Genomic DNA, 22040 nt, shown 5'->3' with positions numbered 1-22040 from the left:
TGGAGAACCTGGACTAATACAGCAAGGAACTGCAGGTGCTGGAGGATCTGAGAACCAAACATGGGAATAGCAGTTAAAAAGAGATTATCATTGGGAGGCCAAGGTGGGCAGATCACTTGAGGTCGGGAGTTTGAGACCAACCTGGAGAACATGGTGAAACCCTGTCTCTACTAAAAAAGAAAATGCAAAAATTAGCTGGGCGTGGTGGCAGGCATCTGTAATCCCAGCTCCTCAGGAGGCTGAGGCAGGAGAATCACTTGAACCTGGGAGACAGAGGTTGCAGTAAGCCAAGATCATGCCACTGCAATCTAGCCTGAGTGACTGGGAGACTCCATCTCAAAAAAAACAAGAGAGAGAGAGAGAGAGAAATTATGAGGGAGGCAGAGTTACCAGTGCCCAGGGTCTGGGATCACTCGATGGAGGCTGCAAGCAGAATAGATTTGTCTAGGAGGAGGTAAAGCCACTGAGAAAAACTCACCATTATTCTAACACTGCTTCCTTCTGGATAACCCCACTCAGAACCCAGATGGCTGGAATCCTAGGCAATAGAGCTTACAGGGGAAGGGAAAGGAAGGTCTGTGAAGGCAAACAATCTCCAAACTGGAAAATTAGGCAAGATTGTTGGCTGAAGACACTGACTTATGTAGGTTGTTATTACATAAAAAGGAAGAGAAATGCTGCATGGAAGATTGCATACATTGAAGAAAAAGGCATGGATGGGAAATGTCCATAACATTCACACTATGAAACAGGATAACTGAGGGTGGTATTGCTCTTAATTCCTTTAAAGATATGAGACTGACTTTATCTTCGGAGGTAGTGAGTTTGATTCAATTATTAACTCGTATCTGATTGTGATAATAGTGAATTTTTAAATTCAGGATGTCGCCTCTTTTTTTTCCCCCTTTTTGGAAATAAACCTCTGGAATTCTTACTGCTTCCAGAACCTATTTTAATCTTCAGACCTTGGAGGGTATTCATATCTTGTCTTATAAGAATAATGTAATATATGGGGGCAAAGATGCAGCCAAGTAGCTCAGCACTGGAAGCTAAGATGAAGAAGACCTCCATGGCTTCCAGGACCTTCCCCTTGGTGCTGTGGTCGACAAGGAGGGAGGTGACCCAGGCACTGCAGGACACCAGCATGCTGAACATCAAGAACTTGGACTTATTGAAGGTGTCAGGCAAACCCATGGCCAGGAAAGCCAAGGTGAAGCTCCCCAGGGTCAAGGAGCCCAGGTATCCTAGGACATGGTAGAAGGCAGTGCTGAAACCTCACTGCGTGTGAGAACTACAGATCCAAGCGTAGAGAGTGTGTCCGTGTCAATGAAGGGAGGAAAGTTTCTCAGCCCGAGTTGATAGATCAGGAGATAGATTCCACTTAGATCAGGGAGAATATAAAAAGGACAAAATCAGGAGATCCTGATACCAATCACCATCTTATTCTCCCTGGCATTCTGGCCTTCAGAGCCAGAACTACAGTGATGGTTTTGGTCAGAATGATAGAAATAGCCAAAGTAAACGCAACTCCAAATGCTATTTGTTGGAGTCACCACGTAGCTGTGTGGGGGTGGCCAATGCATAGGGCAGAGCAGAGGAAGCACAGTGTGACGGAGGCTGGACTTTCAGCAGGATGCAGCTGAAAGCCCATGTACTGGCTTTAACTGAGGGGATTTCCTGCTGCTTCACAAATACCCCAAGGACCATTGCGGTAAGGACAGAGACGCAGGGCTGTGCAGGCCAGAGCCATCCCCAAAGGGTCTTCAGAAGCCAAGAAGTTCACATCCTTTGGAAGACAGTAAATTCTGAGTATTCTGATATTGATCATCTGGACACTTCTTATACTGAATAGTATCTGAAAAACAAAGCAATGTTTTTTTATTTAAGGTTCATAAATTCTTACTGATTCCCAGAAACAAAAAACTCATTTTTGGCCTTGTAGGGCACCTTGTCCGTCTCAGTGCTATACTCAAATGTCATGCTAAAAGCATGTTACAGAAGCAATAATTTCAGACTAACATGCCAATTCTCTCCTTGGTTTTATTTCCCAAAATAACATTTTCTCTCATTGTTCATTTTTCCACATGCCAACGAATTATTTTCCATTTTCTTTCATAATGAAAGCATTATACTCCCTTAAAAATTTAAATATCCATTCTCTAGGCCAGGAGTCCACAAACTACAGCCTACAGGTCAAATCTAGCCATTACTAATTTTATAGGGCTTATAATCTATGGATGTTTTAATACTTTTAGATGCTTGCATTTTAAATGGTTATACAAGTATTTACATATTTTCAATTTCACCTCTTGGCTTGCAAAGTCTAAAATATTTACTATCTGGCCCTCTAAGAAAAACATTTGCTGACCTCTGCCTTATCTTGGATTATTTACACACATGGTAATTATTTTCTGAGAATTTATACTGAACCAGATGCCTTATTAAGAACGGGGAACTGTTCAACTTTTAACAGGTATCAAAGAGCCCCCTCAGGTTCTAATAGTTAAATATTTCTTAGTGTATCCCTTCCACATTTCGAGGTAGAATTCAATCAGCTTGATGTGGCAGGAAAGGTCTTAATCATCTTGTTTGTACATAGGTTTCTGACCTTATCTTTTGTCATAAACCAAACACTGGATCAAAAGATTCTGATGGAGAGATTTATGTATCATACTCACAGTGCTCATGCCTTCTCGGTTCACCATGACCTTCTTCTACAGGGAGTTTCTTTTGCTCTCTTCTTTGCTTGACTAATTCCTACTTGCCTTTAACAATGTAGCATTACCTGCATTAGGTTGTGCCTGCATGCCTCCCCACACTCTAGTATGTACCTGTGTCTTTGAACCCTTTGTCCTGGGTTGCCTTCCTCATTAGGCTATGAATTGTCAATGACAGTATAGTTTTATTAAACAAACCCTGAAAAATTAGATACCTAAATAGACAGTCAAGTAAAGAAACATATGAAGAAAAATATTCCTAAAAATACATTTATTGTCCGGGCATGGTGGCTCGCGCCTGTAATTCCAGCACTTTGGGAGGCTGAGGTGGGTGGATCACCGGAGGTCAGGAGTTCGAGAGCAGCCTGGCCAACATGGTGAAACCCCATCTCTACTAAAAATATAAAAAATTAGCTGGGCATGGTGGCAGGTGCCTGTAATCCCAGCAATTCGGGAGGGAGGCTGAGGCAGGAGAATTGCTTGAACCCAGGAGGCAGAAGTTGCAGTAAGCCGAGATAGTGCCACTGCACTCCAACGTGGGCAACAGAGTGAGACTCAGTCTCAAAAAAAAATTGTAGCAACATTATTATCAGGTAAAATAGAATTCAAAGAGATATACAGAGGAGAAAAACACATAAAATAAAAATTAGGCCAGGTGTGGTGACTCACGCCTGTAATCCCAGCACTTTGGGAGGCCAAGGTAGGCGGATCACCTGAGGTCGGGAGTTCGAGAACAGCCTGACTAACATGGAGAAACCCTATCTCTTCTAAAAATACAAAATTAGCTGGGCACGGTGGTACATGCCTGTAATCCCAGCTAACTGGGAGGCTGAGGCAAGAGAATGGCTTGAACCCGGAAGGAGGAGGTTGCGGTCAACCGAGATCACACCATTGCGCTCCAGCCTAGGCAACAAGAGTGAAACTCTGTCTCAAAAAAAAAAAAAAAAATTAAACAGATAAAACAGATGATTTTCTCCTTTAGAAGACTGAATATAATGATACTAATTTCCTGCATGTTAATGTATATATTTCATTGAATACAAATATCAAATAATAATAGAGGTTTTTTGTTGTTGTTGCTGCTGTTTAATTTTTTTTGAAACTGAGTCTCACTCTGCCACAAGGCTGGAGTGCAGTGGTGTGATCTCTGCTCACTGCAACCTCTGCCTCCTGGGTTCAAGTGATTCTCCTGCCTCAGCCTCCCTAGTAGCTGGGACTACAGGCTCATGCCACCACGCCTGGCTAATTTTTTCTATTTTTAGTAGAGACAGGGTTTCACCATGTTAGTCAGGATGGTCTTGATTTCCTGACCTCATAGTCTGCCTGCCTCGGCCCCCCAAAGTGCTGGGATTACAGCTGTGAGCCACCACGCCCAGCCAGGTTTTTTGGTTTTTTGTTTTTTTTGGCAATAGACAATATGATTCTAGAGTATGCATAGGAAAGAAACTATCCTGGAAAAATTCTGAAATAGTAGGAAAATGTGGAGGAGGTCTCACCAAGTCAGTTTCATAATATTCTTTAAGGGTATAATAATAAAAATTTGGTATTTGTGTATAAATAGGCAACTAGATAAAGGAATAGAATAAACAGTTTAGAAATTGACCAAAATAGATATGATTATTTGGTATATGGCGAGGATGGCATTGCATTTGGGGGGATACATGTGCTATTCAGTAAATTCTCTCCAGATTATGTACAGGCACAAAATAAATTCCAAATAGTTCAAATATAAACTAAATTATAAAAGTATTAGGGCCTGGGAGCAGTGGCTCACACCTATAATTCCAGCACTTTTGGAGGCTGAGGTGGGTGGATCACCTGAGGTCAGGAGTTTGAGACCAGCCTGGCCAACATGGTGAAACCCCATCTCTATTAAAAATACAAAAATTAGCTGGATGTGATGGTGGGTGCCTATAATCCCAGCTCCTCGGGATGCTGACGCAGAATTGCTTGAACCCGGGAGGCAGGGGTTGCAGTGCGCCGAGACTGCACCACTGTACTCCAGCCTGGGCAACAGAGCAAGACTCCATCTTACTAAATAAATAAATAAATGTATCAGAAACGGTGACTTAACATATGGCGGGCAGGAGGGTGAGCAAGTGGTCTCCTCAGGGCGGGGTCCTGGCTAGTGCTGTGGGCACCAGAAGGGGAAGAACAGCCATGTGCTCTCCTCTGGGTAGTAGGATACTGGAATTGGGATATTTTGGGGTGTATGTTTTTTGAAGCTTTGACTGTGATTTTTAAACAATAAAACGTTCTAAAAAAACAAAGGTAACCACTGAGAAAGATATTTAATCTCAGAGTGGAAGAGAAATTTATAGGTAATGGGCATTTTAGATAATGCAGATTTGATAAGACTTCAGAAATAAGAAGACACACAGAAAGTAAAACAGGCTTTCCAAAAATCAGGCATAAAATATAAAGACAATGACTCCAGAAAAGACATCATTAAATGCCTACTGGCTTTCATAAGATACAATTGGAAGGAATCTTTATAACTCTTAAATAGGTTTGATCACAGAAGTAAAACATGACTGCACACACTTGGAAGAAATCAATTAATTTTAGCAGGGCATGGTGACTCACGCCTGTAATCCCAGCACTTTGGGAGACCAAGGCGGGTGGATCACTTGAGGTCAGGCGTTTGAGACAGCCTGGCTAATATGGTGAAACCCCGTCACTACTAAAAATACGAAAATTAGTCGGGCATGGTGGCACGTGTCTGTAATCCCAGCTACTTGGGTGGCTGAGACAGGAGAATCGCTTGAACCTGGGAGAAGGAGGTTGCTGTGAGCTGAGGTCATGCCACAGCACTCCAGCCTGGGTGACAGAGCGAGACTCCATCTCAGCGAACAAAGTTACCTGGGCATGGTAACGGGCGCCTGTAATCCCAGCTACTTGGGAGGCTGAGGCAGGAGAACTACTTGAACGCAAGAGGCGGAGGTTGCAGTGAGCCGAGATAGTGCCACTGCACTCTGGCCTCGGTGACACAGTGAGACCCTGTTTAAAAAAAGATAAAGTGGAAAAATGTTTTTCATTTAAATAGCATGCAAAAATTTTGATCTCTTTACATATATATATATATATATATACACACGTAAATATAAAAATATATATAGTGTGTATACATATATATATATATTTTGAGATGGAGTCTCGTTCTGTCGCCCAGGCTGGAGAGCGGTGGCGCGATCTCGGCTCCCTGCGACCTCCGCCTCCCGGGTTCACGCCATTCTCCTGCCTCAGCCTCCCGAGGAGCTGGGACTACAGGCGCCTGCCACCATGCTCGGCTAATGTTTTTGTATTTTTAGTAGAGACGGGGTTTTACCGTGTTAGCCAGGATGGTCTCGATCTCCTGACCTCGTGATACGCCCGCGTCGGCCTCCCAAAGTGCTGGGATTAAGGCGTGAGCCACCGCGCTAGCATCTTCTTTTAAATCAATAAGAAAAAGACAACCCAGTGGAAAAGGTAAATGGAGGTAAACAGATAATTCACAATAGAAATGAGAATGGTTCTTAAAAATATGAAAAGATGTTCAATTTTTCTCATTACTAAAGAAATTTAAATTAAGCCAACCAAGTAACCATTTTGCCTATCAAGTTAGCAAAGAGCAGGCCAAGCACCCTCCCTGAAGTTTCCACAGCTTTCCTGTGTTCAGAGACCATCTGATAGGAAAAATTTAAAAAGGGTAGGGAAGCACAGTTAGAGAACAAAGTATCTATTATAGGGAAGCTAAATTAAGTTACATATTTCCATCAGATGAGTTGCTTTAAACCTGGAGAAACTACTAAGTTCAGTTGGCAAGTTTTTTTGTTTTTTGTTTTTTTTTGAGAAGGAGTCTCACTCTGTCGCCCAGGCTGGAATGCAGTGGCACAATCTCAGCTCACTGCAAACTCCATCTCGCGGGTTCAAGTGATTCTTCTGCCTCAGCCTCCTGAGTAGCTGGGACTACAGGTGCCCGCCACCACGCCTGGCTAGTTTTTTAATATTTTTAGTAGAGATGGGGTTTCATCGTGTTAACTAGGATGGTCTCGATCTCCTGACCTTGTGATCCGCCCATCTCAGCCTCCCAAAGTGCTGGGATTACAGGCATGAGCCACCGCGCCCGGCCTCAGTTGGCAAGTATTAAATATTTTTCCCCACTGTTTGCTTCCTTCAGGAGTGGATGCCCATGAGACTAGTTGAGATGTGCTATTTATAACTAAGTAGTATTATCATGAATAATTAACTGGGTGAATATAAAGGAGTGAGGAACAGTTGAATGTGATTCTTTGTAATACCTGTCTGATGAGAAACCTCCCTGTCTGGGCAAAGTTTACATCAAAGCAGCATGGAGCCTCCCCTTCCAGAGGGATTTTTCTGAATCCTGGACCACAGCTTGAGCTGCACACAGAGCTGGGAGTCTATGGAAAAGTATTACTAATAAACATATGCATTAAGAGCAATAGGCGAGGTAGCCAGAGGTCAGAACAATGGTTGGTTTTGTATTTAGGTGGACAAATAATATAATTATATGGATAATCTAGACGTGTTTTCCTAATACATATATTTATATTTTTGAGGCAACCAAACTAACCAAAAATGGGTACGTGAGTCAAATGACCTAAAGGATAATGTGCATTGTGTCTACAAGGCATGAAAGTTCTGGCGATTGAAATCTGTAATTAAGTTAAGTGTGGAATATGGTAAAAAATGACAACTTTTCTAACCCCATGAGAAATAGGCATATTCAAAGTTGTCTGACTATTCAACAAATTAGGTTAAGTCTATTTAAATAATTGATTAAAAGTTCCAGCCTATAATGTCATACAAAATATCCCAATATTCAAGTTATCTACTTGATTAAATGTTTTTTTCTCTATTGGGCAGTGTTATGGGTTGAATTTTGTCACACACAACCCCCCCACCCCAATTCATGCATTAAAGTCCTAACCCGAAGTACATTTGAATATTATGTTATTTGAAGATATAGTCTGTGTTAGTCCATTCTCAGATTGCTATAAGAACTACCTGATACTAGGTAATTTATAAAGAAAAAAGTTTTAATTGGCTTATGGTTCTACAGGCTGTACAGGAAGCATGCCTTGGGAGACCTCAGGAAACTTACAAACATGGCAGAAGGCAAAAGGGAAGCAGGCACGTCTTACATGGTGGGAGCAGGAGGAAGAGAGAATGAAAGGGGAGGTGCTACACACTTTTGATCAGCCAGATCTTTTGAGAATTCATTATCATGAGAACAGCAAGAGGGAAGACCGCCCCCATGATCCAATCACCTCCCACCAGCTCCCTCCTCCAACACTGGGGATTACAATTCGACATGAGCTTTGTTGGGGGACATAGGGCCAAACCATATCATGGTCTTTACAGAGATAATCAAATTAAAATGAGGTCACTCCGGTGGGCCCTGATTCAATATTACAGTGTCCTTATTAAAAGGGGAAATTTGGATACAGAGACAGACATGTACACAGGGAGAACAACAGGTGAAAATTAAGGCATAGAGTGAATAATGCAGCTACAAGCCAAACACTGCCAGCAAACCACCAGAGGCTAGGAGACAGGCATGGAACAGATCCTCCCTCACAGCCCTTGGAAGAACCAGCCCTGAGGACACCCTGATCTTGGACTTCCCGCATCTAGAACTGCTACTCAGTCTGTGGCCCTTTATTACAGCAGACCTAGCAAACTAAAACAGGAAATGAGTACAAATAATTGCATCAGAAATAATATTTTAATAATTTTTAAAAATATTATTAAAATATTAAATATTATAAAAATATTATTAAAAATCTTAAAATATTAAATATTATAACATTTAAAATAATATTATAAAATATAAAATAATATTATGAAAGCAGTCTCAGAAGTGAAATGAAGGGGAGCACAGTTACTCTTGTGTGAGAGCTGCGTTCTGGTTTATAAAACACAAACTGAATCTAGACCTTGATTCAACCATGGCTAAGATAGCTCCGTTAGAAGAAATCTATTAATCAAATTTACCATAATACATATTTCAAAATAGAAAAATCACCTTAACAGATGCTCAAAAGTATTTTGTAAAATTCAACATTCATTCTTAATTTTTGAAATCTCAATGAAATTCAGTTGGATGGGTATAGTCTCTTCATAAAATATACACACATTCAAAAGACAACATCATGACGAAAAATATGCATTTCCTTTAAAATCAGAAGAAACACGGATTTTTAAAATCAACACCATTATTTAACATTGTGTTATGGGTGGTAATGCAGTCTGAGAACAGAAGGAAGAAAATATAAGAATTGGAACAAAAATATTATTGTTTTATAATTAAAATCCTCCCTACTCACCAAGGATCACAAAAAGTTCTATGGCCCCATAAGTCTTCCCAGAAAATATGACTAATACTGCTCTTTCTCTTTTCTTATTAGCCCATGTTTAATACATCTGGGCACCTTATAGAACACTACACAATGGAAGCTAGAAGGGCTAGGCAGGTGAGCTACAAGACAAAAGGGAAAAGGGCAGAATGAGGATGGATTATGGGGATCTAAGTGTGCATGCCCCTCTCCAAAGGCATCATTTAAATTTTTTTAAAGGTGTTTTAAAAAGCCACTATAGCCAGATGCGTTGACTCACGCTTGTAATCCCAGTACTTTGGGTGGCTGAGGTGGGCTGATTCCTTAAGCTCAGTTCAAGACCAGCCTGAGCAACATGGCGAAACCCCCTCTTTACTAAAAATAGAAAAAGTTAGTTGGGTGTCGTGGCACACACCTGTGGTCCCAGCTACTCGGGAGGCCAAGGCAGGAGAATCGGTTGAACCTGGGAGGGGGAGATTGCGGTGAGCGGAGGTCAGGCCACTGCACTCCAGCCTGTGCGACAGAGTGAGACCCTGTCTCAAAATAAATAAATAATTAAATTAAATTAAAATTGAAAGCCACTATGATTGGCCAAGAATAAAAGCATTTAGTGCTGTTTTTTTTTCCCCCTAGAACAGTAGTTCATGAACACTAACAAAGATCTTCCACCTCTTTCTAACAAGGAGGAAAAGGAAGCCTAGGAAGATGAAGTGATTTACCCACAGTTGTAAAGGCAAACATGAATTAGAAATAAGATGGCCGGGCACGGTGGCTCACGCCTGTAATCCCAGCACTTTGAGAGGCCAAGGGGGGCGGATCACCTGAGGTTGGGAGTTGGAGACCAGCTTGACCAACATGGAGAAACCCGTCTCTACTAAAAACACAAAATTAGCCAGGCGTGGTGGCACACGCCTGTAATCCCAGTTACTCAGGAGGCCGAGGCAGGACAATCGTTTGAACCCGGGAGGTAGAGGTTGCAGTGAGGCGATATCGCATTATTGCACCTCAGCCTGGGCAACAAGAGTGAAACTCTGTCTCAAAATAATAATAATAATAATAATAATAATAATAATAATAATAGGCTTGCTTGAGGTGATGGATAGCTCATTTATCCCTTTTGTGATTATTATACATTGTATGCCTCTATCAAAATATATTAGGTACCCCATAAATATATATACTTACGATGTACCCATAAAAATTTAAAATTTTGAAAAAGAAATAATATAATGAGAGTCTTCATTCTCCCTATTGAAAATAAGGGAATATACTCCTACCCTACCCCTTCCCAATTTTCCCCAACCCCTTCTCCTTTGCCTTTTCTGAGAGCATCTACTTAAAAAAACTTGTTATTTCTCTCTTTGAAATGCATATAAATCTTTTTAAAAGCTAATAAACCTCCCACCACCTTTATGACCTATGATTGTCTTTCTAAAGGACCTGTGAACCATCTCTTTGAAATTTTATCAAGGAAGATAGCGTCCCTGTCTCATAATTTCTGTGAGAGTGTAAGGGTCTAGCTTTAGCCTGCAGGTGCCTTGCTCCAGAATTGCGTCCCATCATTGAATTTTCCTTTGGATAAAGCCAATTAACTAACACAGAGGGTTACCTCAATTTAGGATGAACTATGAGTGACAAATCGTGCTATTAAGTCTTTATTTGAGAACTGGTTATTGTTCATCACTGAATGGGTTGTATCTGGCTACATTAAAGGGTGAGATTTATTTCTCCGCCTTTGCAATCTCTTTTGTGATTGCCTGTGACATCACCTTCTGGTTTAATGCTTATTCAATAATAGAACTGTCTTCTTTCTCTTCTGCTTTTTGTGGAGAAGTTTTCTGGATTGGCAGGAGTTTTTGTTTTAGTTATATGTCCCCAATAAGGTCACACAGTGAACCAGAGCTGAGTCACAAAAGGAACTGCCTGACTCCTGGCGTGGTCTTCTTTCCAATGGCTCACTGCCTCTCAGGAGCACACGATTTTAGGTCTGCTATTGTTTACTGTGTACCTCTTTTCTCCCTCCAGTGAGTCTTTAAGCTCCTTGAAGACAGAACCTGTGACTGATACATTTTCTGCTTTCTCAGTGGCTAACAAAGTGCCAGGGATATGGCAGATATTCAATAAATGCCAACTGGATCACTGAACTTGGAAGAATAAAGTCAAGTCAATTGTGATCTTAACTCTCTGACAAAAAACGAAGCAAAAAAAAAAGAACTTGGATGAAATGGAAGAGTGCAGTGTGGTGTGGCATAGAGAAGAGGAAGAATTCCGAATTAGGGGTAAGAAGATCTGGCCTTGAATACTAGTTCTTCCCTGGTTTCAGTGAAGTCACCGTCAGTTTCCTTAACTGTAAAGTAACAAAAAATATATAATGTTTATTATGTAAGATTCCTAGGATGGTGACCAAATGAGGATGTGAAAATTCTTTTTAACAATGACAGCTACGACCAACACAGTGCTTAAGATGTAGCAAGTATGGTTTTAAGCACTTTCCATATATTATCTATTTATTTAACCCTCACAATAACTTTCTACTTTACAGATAAGGAAACCAGCCATACGGAATTTAAGTAACTTCGGCCGGGCGCAGTGGTTCACTCCTGTAATCCCAGCACTTTGGGAGGCCAAGGCGGGTGGATCACTTGAAGTCAGGAGTTTGAGACCAGCCTGGCCAACATGGTGAAACCCCGTCACTACTAAAAATACAAAAATTAGCTGGGCGTGGTGGCTGGTGCCTGTAATCCCAGCTACTCGGGAGGCTGAGGCAGGAGAATCCCTTGAACTCAGGAGATGGAGGTTGCAGTGAGCCGTGATCTCGCCATTGCACTCCAGCCTGGACAACAAGAATGAAACTCCATCTCAAAGAAAAAAAAAAAAAAGGGAATTTAAGTAACTTAACTGTGTAAGCTGAAGTTACACAGCTAGTACGCAGCAGAGCTGGGATTCTAACAAAGACAGTCTGGCCCTGGGTTCTGTTCTGCTAACTAGTGTGCTCTGTTAGGTAGTAATATTATTATCCTCCGGGAGATTGTACTGCAGTCACTTTGGCCACTCTCTCTTCCGTGCCTCGTCTAGCTTGCTACTCAGGCTGTGCCATGTTTGCATCTCTTCGGGCCCCTCCTCTGACTCCTCTCCTGTTTTTCAGTGGGTTTCTTTCTGGCTTACTTTTTCCAAGAATGTCCTGGCCGGGCGCGGTGGCTCACGCCTGTAATCCCAGCATTTTGGGAGGCCGAGGCGGGCGGATCACGAGGGCAGGAGATCGAGACCATCCTGGATAACACGGTAAAACCCCGTCTCTACTAAAAATACACACACAAAAACATTAGCCGGGCGTGGTGGCGGGCGCCTGTAGTCCCAGCTACTCTGGAGGCTGAGGCAGGAGAATGGCGTGAAACCAGGAGGCGGAACTTGCAGTGAGCCGAGATCGCGCCACTGCACTCCAGCCTGGGTGACAGAGCGAGACTCCGTCTCAAAAATAAAATAAAATACAATAAAAATAATAATAATAAAATAAATAAATAAATAAAAAAGAATGTCCTTCAGCCTTTTGGCGACACTGAGCTCCCCCAGGCTCGTTCACATTTGAACCTGAAGTACAAGCTAAGAAGCTTGAGAATTATGGTAATTGAATGCGAGCCCTGAGAATGCTGTTACAGGAAGTGAGCGAAGACATCCCAGGCAGCTGCCAACCATTTCAATGAAAGGAGAAGTAGCCCTGCCAGCTTGAGAATTATGGTAATTGAATGCGAGCCCTGAGAATGCTGTTACAGGAAGTGAGTGAAGACATCCCAGGCAGCTGCCAACCATTTCAATGAAAGGAGAAGTAGCCCTGCCAGGAAGGTCAGTTGAATCGGGAGAACACAGGGCAAATCAAAAGCCAAAGTCTCGCTCTGTCGCCCAGGCTGGAGTGTAGTGGCGCCATCTTGGCTCACTGCAACTTCCGCCTTCCGGGTTCAAGCAATTCTCCTTGCCACAGCCTCCTGAGTAGCTAGGATTCCAGACACCCGCCACCACCAAACCAAGGGGTTTCATCATCTTGGCCAGGCTGGTCTTGAACTCCTGACCTCGTGATCCACCCCTCAGCCTCCCAGAGTGCTGGCATTACAGGCGTGAGCCACAGCGCCCAGCTGGTCATTGAGTTTTAGAGACAGTAAGCAATTTGCCTGAGGTCATCCAGCCGGTGAACAGGGAAACCAGGACTCGAATCCTAGGTGCCCAGTGGTATGTCGGCAGAATATCCAGGCTGACCCCATTTGTGTGACACAGAGAGCATGACGAAGAGGTTACTGAGGTTCCTTAGAGATTCCTGGAGACTGGCCTTAGCAAGCAGGTGGTGTCAGTGGGGCAGGGGATCGCAGCCTGGGCCTGGAGTCAGCTGTGCCCAGATGCGAGTGGTGACTCAGGGACCAAAGCTCCCTGGGCTTCATCTGTGGACTTGGGATAATAATGGCAACAACCATAAGACCCAACGTTTATTGAGGGCTTACTGTACAGATTCACTATCTCAATTTTCCTCATCACTAAACTGGGAATAACAACAAGAATAGCAGTGAGAATAATAAATGATGGATACCATTTATTGAGCATTTATTTTATAAAAATCTCTGTTCTGAGAGATATACACACCTTGGTGTTCCTCATCTGTAGCCTGGGAATAATAATAATAATAATAAATCATATGAACCACTTACTGATCACTTAATGGACAGAAGCCTCTGATCTAAGTGAGTCACACGTCTCAGTTCCCATTCTCTAGGGACTGGGAATAGTGAATCATCCCAACAGTATGTGAGAGTTGGCATTCACTGAATACTGACTGTGTGCCAGGTCCTCTTCTACACATATTAGATAGTGCCCAACTCGACTGGTCCTTGGCAACTCTCCAGTGTCCTCTCCCATCCCACTCTACCTCATTCCACTCCACCACGCCGGCCTCCTCCAGACGGCTCCTCAAACACAGAGAAGTGCAGCCTCACCTCCCGGCCTTGGCATGAGGCATGTCTTCTGCCAGGCGCACCTTTCCCCAGACACCCACAGGGCTCACTCCCTCGCTTCTCTACCTCGCTTCTCCGCTCAGATACCACTTCCTAGGTGAGGCCTTCGCTGACCGCGCTGTTTAAAATCCAGGGCTTACAACGGTGCCTGGTACCCAGCAGGCAATCGGCAAGTGCCTGTTTAGTCAGTACATGCTCAGTCAATGGCAGCAGCCTGGTGCTGGGTGCCTTTGGAGTTGGGTCCCCAAGGCCGGCCTCCGGAGTGGCGAACACATTTAACAGATCTGAGGTGGCCTGGGGAATGTGACCCCAGAGAAGGACAACTAGGGCAAAGGCCCCGAGGGGACACGTGTTTTGGAGTGTTTGAGAAGGGTGGAGAGGCAGCCTTGGCTAGAACCCAATTTGTGAGGGGAGCTCAGATGGGCCGGCATGTCCCAGAGCCAGCGCGAGTCTGCGGGTTTTGCAGAGACTCTGGGTTTCCTGAGACCACAGGAGACGCACAGGCCCCGAGGACCGGAATGGGTTAACACCTGCCCTCTAGCCCTTGTTGACAACATAGATGGTTTGGGAACTCGAGATGAGGCCGTGGGGCGGGGGATCCTGACACCCACTTACTCTCTCTGAGCTCAGGAGCATTTACAGAGCTTCTGTACGGCGCCCAGGGCTCGACTGGTGGGCGGGGTCCGGCAGAGGCCCCGCCTCGAGATCCCAGGACGCCCCTCCCCGCTCCACCGTGTAGCACAGACTCCGGGGAGAACGCGAGCATGTGCGGAAATCATCGCCTTTATTTCTTGGCGGGTCTCGAGGGAGGGTCGGGACCGGGCGGGTCCTGCTGGCCTAGAGGGCGTCAGGGGCAGCCACCGGCGGCTCCGGATCCTCCTCGTCGCGGGCGCGGGGGAGCTCAGGTCCCGCCTGCCGAGGGCGGGATGAGGCTGCGGACCAGGTTCCCGCGCTCCTCGCGTCCGCCCGTGTCTGCCCTAGGCCTCCACCGCGGCTTCCTCTGTCCCCGGGGCCGCCCTGCTCCCCACAAACCCCACTCTCAGGGGCCGCTCCCAGGACCCCCGCCCGCTGTCTCCTGACTCGGTCCCTGCCCGCCCCACCTCCCCTCCCCGGTCTCCCTACCTCTCCTTTGCCGGCCCCGACCTCGGGGGCGCTCTGGACCTGCTCCCCGAATATCTCCAGCTCCGCCTTCAGCCTGCAGAGAAGGGGCCGAGAAGACAGGAGGAAGAGAGCGAGAGTCCAGGGTACGAGGAGGAAGCCACGGAGACGCGGAGACCCGACGACGCCGAGGGAGGCACAGGCCGGGGAAGGGGCAGGCGGGGGCGGAGCGGGGGACCTGGGCCGGTTCCCCTCCGCCCTGCCCCTGCCCTCCTCGCCCACGCCTCCCTTCCCCTCTCACCGGTCATTCACCGCCCTGGCGCCCTCGACCTCAGGCGGCGAGCGCAGCCGCCGCTCCACCTCCCGCAGCTTGGCGCGCACCAGCCTCCCTGCGGGTGGGCGGGCGTCAGCGGCAGGGCCGAGGCCCGGGCACATCCCCCTCCCCCCGCCCACCTGGCGCGGGAGGCTCACTCTCCGAGAGCAGCTGCTCCTTGCTCCTCTCCAGGGCACGGATCTCCCGGGCCAGTCGCTGCTCCAGCATCTGCGAGGACAAAGAGGAGGCCTCCCCGTTTGGCCGTCCTCTTGGCTACACGGCCCGCCCCTCCCCTTTTGTGCTTCTCGCGAAGTCTTCACCTACATTAGGTCATTCATTCATTCAACTATTTATTAACTCAATGTGCAGTTTCTGCTGTGGCTGGAGACCTCCCCACCAGACGCTCTCCATGTCTCCAGGCACCTCTCAAACTTGAACTCTTCCCACTCTCCTCATCCTCCACTCCCCAATCTGGGGCTCCTCAAAGGTTTCAGGCACCGTCCAGCCCCAGAGCCTTCCTTCTGCACCCAGATACCTGCACGGCTTCTTCCCTTACTTCCTTCACCTCTGCGTTGAGATGTCACTTGCTTAGAGGCCTTCCCACTGAAGTTCCACGATCTAGCCACTAACTTTCTTGGTGCCTCCACTGTCCCCAACCAGCTTGGGACAGCAAAGACGTGGCCTCTTTGATCTGCTACCCTCTCTCCCTGCCTAAAATGCTGACCGGTGCAACCATTGACATTAGCTGAATGAAGGAATGACCTGACCATGGCTTTCTCTGGGCTGCCATTTGCCACTGCAAGGTGAACATACACTAGGTGAGCAGGGGGAAAGCAGGATCACAATGGTACTGCACCCGTCTGGGCAGGTGATGCTGGTTGTGGCAGTGGGGCATAGTGAGACGTAAGTTGATTTTAGATAAAAGCTGAGGGACTGAATAGGTGGGCAAGAGGAAGCAAGGAATCAAGGACTATCCCGTGGCATTGGGCCTGGGCAGGGGTGGTCTCTGGGCCAGTCAGTGGGACACTAAAGCCAGGGGAGGAATGGCTTTGGTTGCAGGCAATGATAATGGCTCACGTGGAATTCCCAGAGGTCCTTGTGTTGGCCCATCAGATCCTCCAGCTGTCCTTTGACATCCAACCTGGAGGCCGACACCCAGGAATGAGAACACATGCTAGGCCTGACACCCTGACGGGGGCTCCTCATGCACAGGCCTTCAGATCCTGCCCATGCTCCCTCTGCTGGGAGCCCCTTCATGGGTTTTATCCTCTAAGCTTTGGCTCCCGTAGCACCTCTTCCAACAAACTCTCCCTGATGCAAGCCCTGTCCCCACTTTCTACACAGTGGCCTGCCAGGCCCCAGGCTTGGGAGTTACCCCAGATTCCTCTGTTTGGGACTCTGAAACCTGAGAGTTATGGACAAAAAATTTGTCCCATGCACTCTTGCAACATGTGCTTCCTGGGAAGGGAAAGACAACCTTCAGTCATATTCTCTGAATGACCCATCATTCACTCCAGCAGGAGTGGGAGGTGGGATGTCTGTTCACAGCATTCACCTTTCTCGTTTCTCCTGTTGAATGAGAACCTTCATGGGCCTCTGTTGAGAATACTACCTGTCCATCCTGTCCCCCATGGAATGAACTCTGCCTTCCCAAGAAAGCTTTGTGAGGCGTGTGGTAATTTGGCACCATAGATTCTATAACATCCTGGCTTGAAGCCTGATCTGTTACTTCACTGTGACCCTGGGCAAGTTACTTAACCTCTCTGGGTCTCAGTTTCCTCGTATGTAAAATGGTGGTAGTGGTGGGAAGGTGACATTAGCCTTTAACTCCTATAATTGTCATTGTGAGGATTAGGTACATAAATGAGTATAAATGCTCATCAGACAGTGTGAGTAGTGTGGTTAAGTATACACACATTAGCTAACATCAGGTTTCCCCATGCAATTAAAATCATGGTGCACCGGGATGTGAGACCTCTGGTAACAGGAATGTGCTAAGTAAAGGTTCAGAGGATGCCAGGCGTGGTAGCTCATGCCTGTAATCCTAGCACTTTGGGAGGCCAAGACAGGCAGGATCACCTGAGGTCGAGAGTTCGAGACCAGTCTGACCAACATGGAGAAACCCTGTCTCTACTAAAAATACAAAATTAGCCAGGTGTGATGGCGCATGCCTGTAATCCCAGCTACTCGGGAGGATGAAGAGATGGATGGATACATGGCTGGATAGACAGTTGACTGGATGTGTGAGTTGCTGGCTGGAGAAATGATAGCTGATTAGAGAAATGATGACTAGAGGAATAATAGCTGGATAGAGAAAGAAAGGATTGCTAGAAGGAAGGATAGATGTCTGGATGGATGGTTGGCTAAGTGTATATATGATGGGAAGGATAGAGAGAGGATGAATGCATGATTGGATGGATGGAAGACTGTTAGGTAGAAGGTTGGAGAGAAAATAGCCATCTGGCTGGATGACATGGTTGGACAGTTGGATGAACAGATGAATGAGTGAGTAGGTGAATGGCTAGATGGGTGGGTAGACGAATGGGTGGGCAAGTGGATGACTGTGGCTTAAAATAAGCAGACAAATAAGCAAGTCAATGGATATCAAAGGAGCTGGATAGCCAACAGAAAAAGACTGAGGCTAACACCAATGGATGGAATATATTTGATAAAGAAATTAGTAACAAATAATTAAATGAGTAAATTAATCTTAACACAATCATTTAATATCAGAGATAACCAAGGAAGTTTTTTGTCTGGCTGCTCTGTTTTATAGAAAGGTAAAATGAGGCTTCTGTGTCCAAGATTCATTTCCACAGCTCTTGCTCCCTCCTTTTTCAGCTGGGGAATGAGGTAGGGAAGAGCTGAGGCAGGGCCTCTTACCTCTGAGCCTTGCGTTCCTTCTCTTGGCAGTGCATCTGGAGGATCCTCAGTGCCTCTGTGGGGAAGGAACCAAGGGGACCCTTTGAGAGGTCTTGGGGAGTCAGGGTTGACCAGAGGTAATGGGCCCCACATCAGGTGAGGCATTGGAGGGTACTGTGAGGACTTGGGTATTTACTCCAAGTGATGTAGCAATCCAGGGAGAGATCTGTGCAGAGAGGGAAGCACCCTGCCTTAGGTTTCAGTGGGATTCCTGTGGCTGCTCTGAGGAGTATGGACTTGTGTGGGGTGGAAGAGTAGAATAAGGAAGACACAGCAACTGGTAAGTACCTTGCTTTTTGCTCAAGACCTCCTCTAGGTGCACTTTCTCTCCATTCACTGGAAAACACAATGACACTTTCTGCCTCCAGGCACCCCATTGCCATCCCCAATGCAACTTCATATAAGGGGAAAGCCACACAGAAGGTGTAGTACAGCCCTAGGAGAGGTGAGGTATCTTCTTGCCACCCTTGCAACCATCTCCCACAAGGACCATCCTGATCCAGCTTCTTCCCCTCTATGCCCACATTCCTTGTAAATGTTGAAGGAGTGAAGACCCTGAAGAATGTACAAGGTTTACACTGAGGAGAGAGATGGCTATAAAGAAATACACACACAATGTCAGGTGGACATAAAGGCTCTTAAGAAACAAATCAGCCAGGAGCGTGAGAATGACCGAGAGAGGGCGGGATTCTATTCTTAGATGAGACCATCAAGATAGGCCTGTCAGGGTGAAATTTGAGCTGAAAGCTGAAAGATGACATGAGACAGTGAGAGGCCATACAGAATATGTGAGCTAAGAGCACTGTAGGCCAGGGAACAGCCTGTGCAAAGGCCCTGAGGTATGCACAGGAACATCCTCAGTGTTGATGGGTCCCTCTTTTGGCCCCACTTACAGGAGTCTAATTCCCTATGCAGGGCCTCCCAGAGAGTGTGGGTCTCTCTCAGTTCCTCACTGGATTTCTTCTTTGCTGGGCCAAGAAGGGAAGAAGACACTGTGTGAGTGTAGTCTCTAGCCTTGCTGTTCTCTCGCAAATATGACATTGCATATTCATCTTCAAACAACCCTAGAGGGGCCTAAATTTTATAGATGAGGAAGTGGATTCATTATAAATCCAGGCCCTTCCTGCTGGCCCCAGCTGGCCAGTCTAGGTCCCCAAGTTTACCTTGCTGAAGCTCGTTAATCCGGCTAATCAGGTCCTCTATCTGTGGCTCCAGGCTTCCCTCTGAAGAAAGAAAGAAAGAAAGAAAGACTGAGCCAGAGAAGACTGGTGTCTGGCTGTCCAAGGCAGACGGAGAAGCACTGTGTCTGTTGCTATCAATTAACAGGCATATATTGAGCACCTGCTGTGTGTTGAGCTCTGCCAGAGCCCCTTGAAGGGCCTGCATTCTGGGTTGGCAAGATGGACACTGAGCAAAGATAAATAAATCAATTCAGGTGGCAGTAACTGCTGTGAAGAGAAATAAAGTGAGGCAAAGTGTTGAAGAGCAAAAGGGTAAAAGGCATGTCTGGAGATATGGAAAGGCCCCAGATGAGAAGAGGGAAGCAGGTCCTGCAGTTCTGTGGGGGTAAAGAGTGTGGAGGGGGGACCTATTCCAGGCAGAGTGCAGCAAGGCAGAGGGAACAAGTGCAAATTCTCTGTAGTGTGGCAGGAGCGGGTGAGGCACGTGTCCAAAGTAACAGTGAGGGGCTGGTGTGGCTCAGGTCTAGTGAGCAAGTGGAGAGTAGCAGAAGGTAAGGTGGGGGAAGTGGGAAGTGATATCACTAGGGCCTCTTTGGCCATCGTGGAAGCCTTTAGATGTAACTCTGAGTGTGGTGTGAGCCAATGGAGACGTCCCATCTGCCCCGCCCTGTCAAAGGCCAGGCAGGAAGGGTTGTCACTCTGTCAGTCTGGGCTCTGGTACTGGCCTCATCTGAGAAATGGGGAAACCCTGCTTTTACACTGCTGGTGGCAGCTTGCGAGTTTCCCAGTGACAGGGTGATCACTATCCCTTTAGGGAGTCACCTCTAACTTCTCATAGCCCCTGTTTCAGTGCTCTGTATGCAGAAGACTTCCTTCTCATCCCTCTCTGGCTTCAAGGTTGCCAACATGGAACTGGGGCAAAAAGCTGCCCAACCCTTGCCAGGTCTCACTGCTGACCACTCAGACGCTCTGGGGTTAATAAACTCAGACCATGGATTTTCCGAGGTCACCAACTCCAGCTTCTGTGATTTCCAGGAGAGTGGGTGCTCTCCACGGTGCTGATTATGACTGACAGAAATCTCTGGGTGTCTTTGTTTTACTGGAAATGATCAGGTTGGGTCACTGCATTTCTGGCCCTGCAATTTCTCTCCCTAATTTTACCGTAGGCAGCAGTCCCAGTGCACTTCTTCTGCAGGCAGCCACAGAATGGGAGAGGCGGAGGCTGCTGCTTTTGTTTGGAATAGACTGATGTGATAGTATTTTAAGATGAGAATGGGCTGGGGGTCTAACCTCTGGCCAGCACTGCCTCAGCTCTGATGTAGATTCTGGGTGCACACTGGCTCCCAGGTTTCCCGCAAAAAGCAAAGCAAGGTGGAAAACCAGCTGCATTGCCATTTGTATGTAAAAAGGGAGGACAAAAAATATACATCCATGAATGCATTTTTTAAAAATCTCTGGAAAGATACTTAAGAATTGAAAAACAATAGCTGCTTGCCCGTGAGTCAGGGAAATGGATGACTGGTGTGTGGGGGGAGTAGGGATGGTGGTGGAACTGGTTTTTCCATTCCTTTAAACTTCTTGAATTTTGAACTGTGGGACTGTATTCTTGGTTCAAATAATTAAATTGTATAAGAGGGAGAAAGTGCAATGGGATAATTTCCTGAGGTTGTGAGTTGAGTGGGCTGAATTTGTACCAAGTCTTTCTGACTTGAAACCCCAGGCTGAGGCTCAGAAACAAAGAGACACATGACCTTTCTGCAGCTTTATCACCATTGCCAGCACGTCTTCAGGCTTCAAAGATTTGGCTTGCCCTGTAGAAAGGAAAATCAAAATTACAGGACACAGCGAGAGTGAGACGGGAGACAGAAGGGAGGTAGGAAGTCCCAGTGAGCTCTGCAGACACCCGTGGGCTGGGGCTAAGGATGGGATGAGGGACAGGTTTCCATCCGAGGCAGGGACCCCGTCTCTTGCCCTTGAGGTTTATAGTGTGTGCTAGATAAATCAGGATCCCTAAAGGTCAGCTTCTCCCTGAGGGGTTAAAAGACACCACCACAAACTTCCCCTTAATGAAACTCAGGGGTGAGAGAAGGGAATGCATGTTTGCTGATGCTGCTGTTCAAGATCATTATGAAGTTCTAACCAGAACAATAGGGCAGGAAGATTTCATATGAATTTCTTTGAAATAATTATAGCTCATTATTTATAAATTCTTAATGAACTGATAGATCTAGGTAACAGTTACTAATGGCTACTAACATCAAAAAAAGACAACTGGATATTATGAGCCTCTCTCTTTTTCTTTTTATACCCTGCAGCTCCAGCTCAAAGGATTTTTATTTTTATTTTTAATATAGAGAGTTTACTTCAGCTAAGTTTGAGGACTGCAGCTTAGGATGCACTTACAAGCTGCCTTGGGGAGTGCTCCCTATGAGCCTCTAGATGGAGGAACACAACACGGCTGATGAAGGATTTTT

The 22040-nt window shown here is 46.0% G+C and overlaps 1 protein-coding gene across 7 annotated transcripts in view; it reads right to left on the bottom strand.

Annotated features, from left to right (window-relative positions):
* Positions 1-937: 937 nt before the first annotated feature.
* Positions 938-22040, bottom strand: part of SYCE1L (synaptonemal complex central element protein 1 like) — a 27335-nt gene continuing 6232 nt past the window's right edge. Inside the window, exons 2-11 of one of the 7 annotated variants that reach the window (XM_054453732.2) lie at positions 21318-21377; positions 19549-19608; positions 19279-19353; positions 18674-18721; positions 18347-18401; positions 16541-16604; positions 15622-15691; positions 15452-15539; positions 15175-15247; positions 938-1855 (exon numbers count right to left, since the gene is read on the bottom strand). In XM_054453732.2, the coding sequence (XP_054309707.2) occupies positions 1661-1855; positions 15175-15247; positions 15452-15539; positions 15622-15691; positions 16541-16604; positions 18347-18401; positions 18674-18721; positions 19279-19353; positions 19549-19608; positions 21318-21377 (788 nt within the window). In that variant the 3' untranslated portion in view covers positions 938-1660. Of the gene's footprint in view, positions 1856-13782; positions 15070-15174; positions 15248-15451; positions 15540-15621; positions 15692-16540; positions 16605-18346; positions 18402-18673; positions 18722-19278; positions 19354-19548; positions 19609-21317; positions 21378-22040 lie in introns of those variants that run through there. The other 6 variants (XM_054453734.2, XM_054453733.2, XM_054453736.2 and 3 more) reach the window with 6 other exon arrangements.

Source organism: Pongo pygmaeus, chromosome 18 (genome assembly GCF_028885625.2).
Source record: "Pongo pygmaeus isolate AG05252 chromosome 18, NHGRI_mPonPyg2-v2.0_pri, whole genome shotgun sequence".
NCBI lineage: Eukaryota > Metazoa > Chordata > Mammalia > Primates > Hominidae > Pongo > Pongo pygmaeus.
The sequence above is the reverse complement of the archived record's forward strand: the minus strand, read 5'-3'. Positions and strand labels throughout refer to the sequence as shown.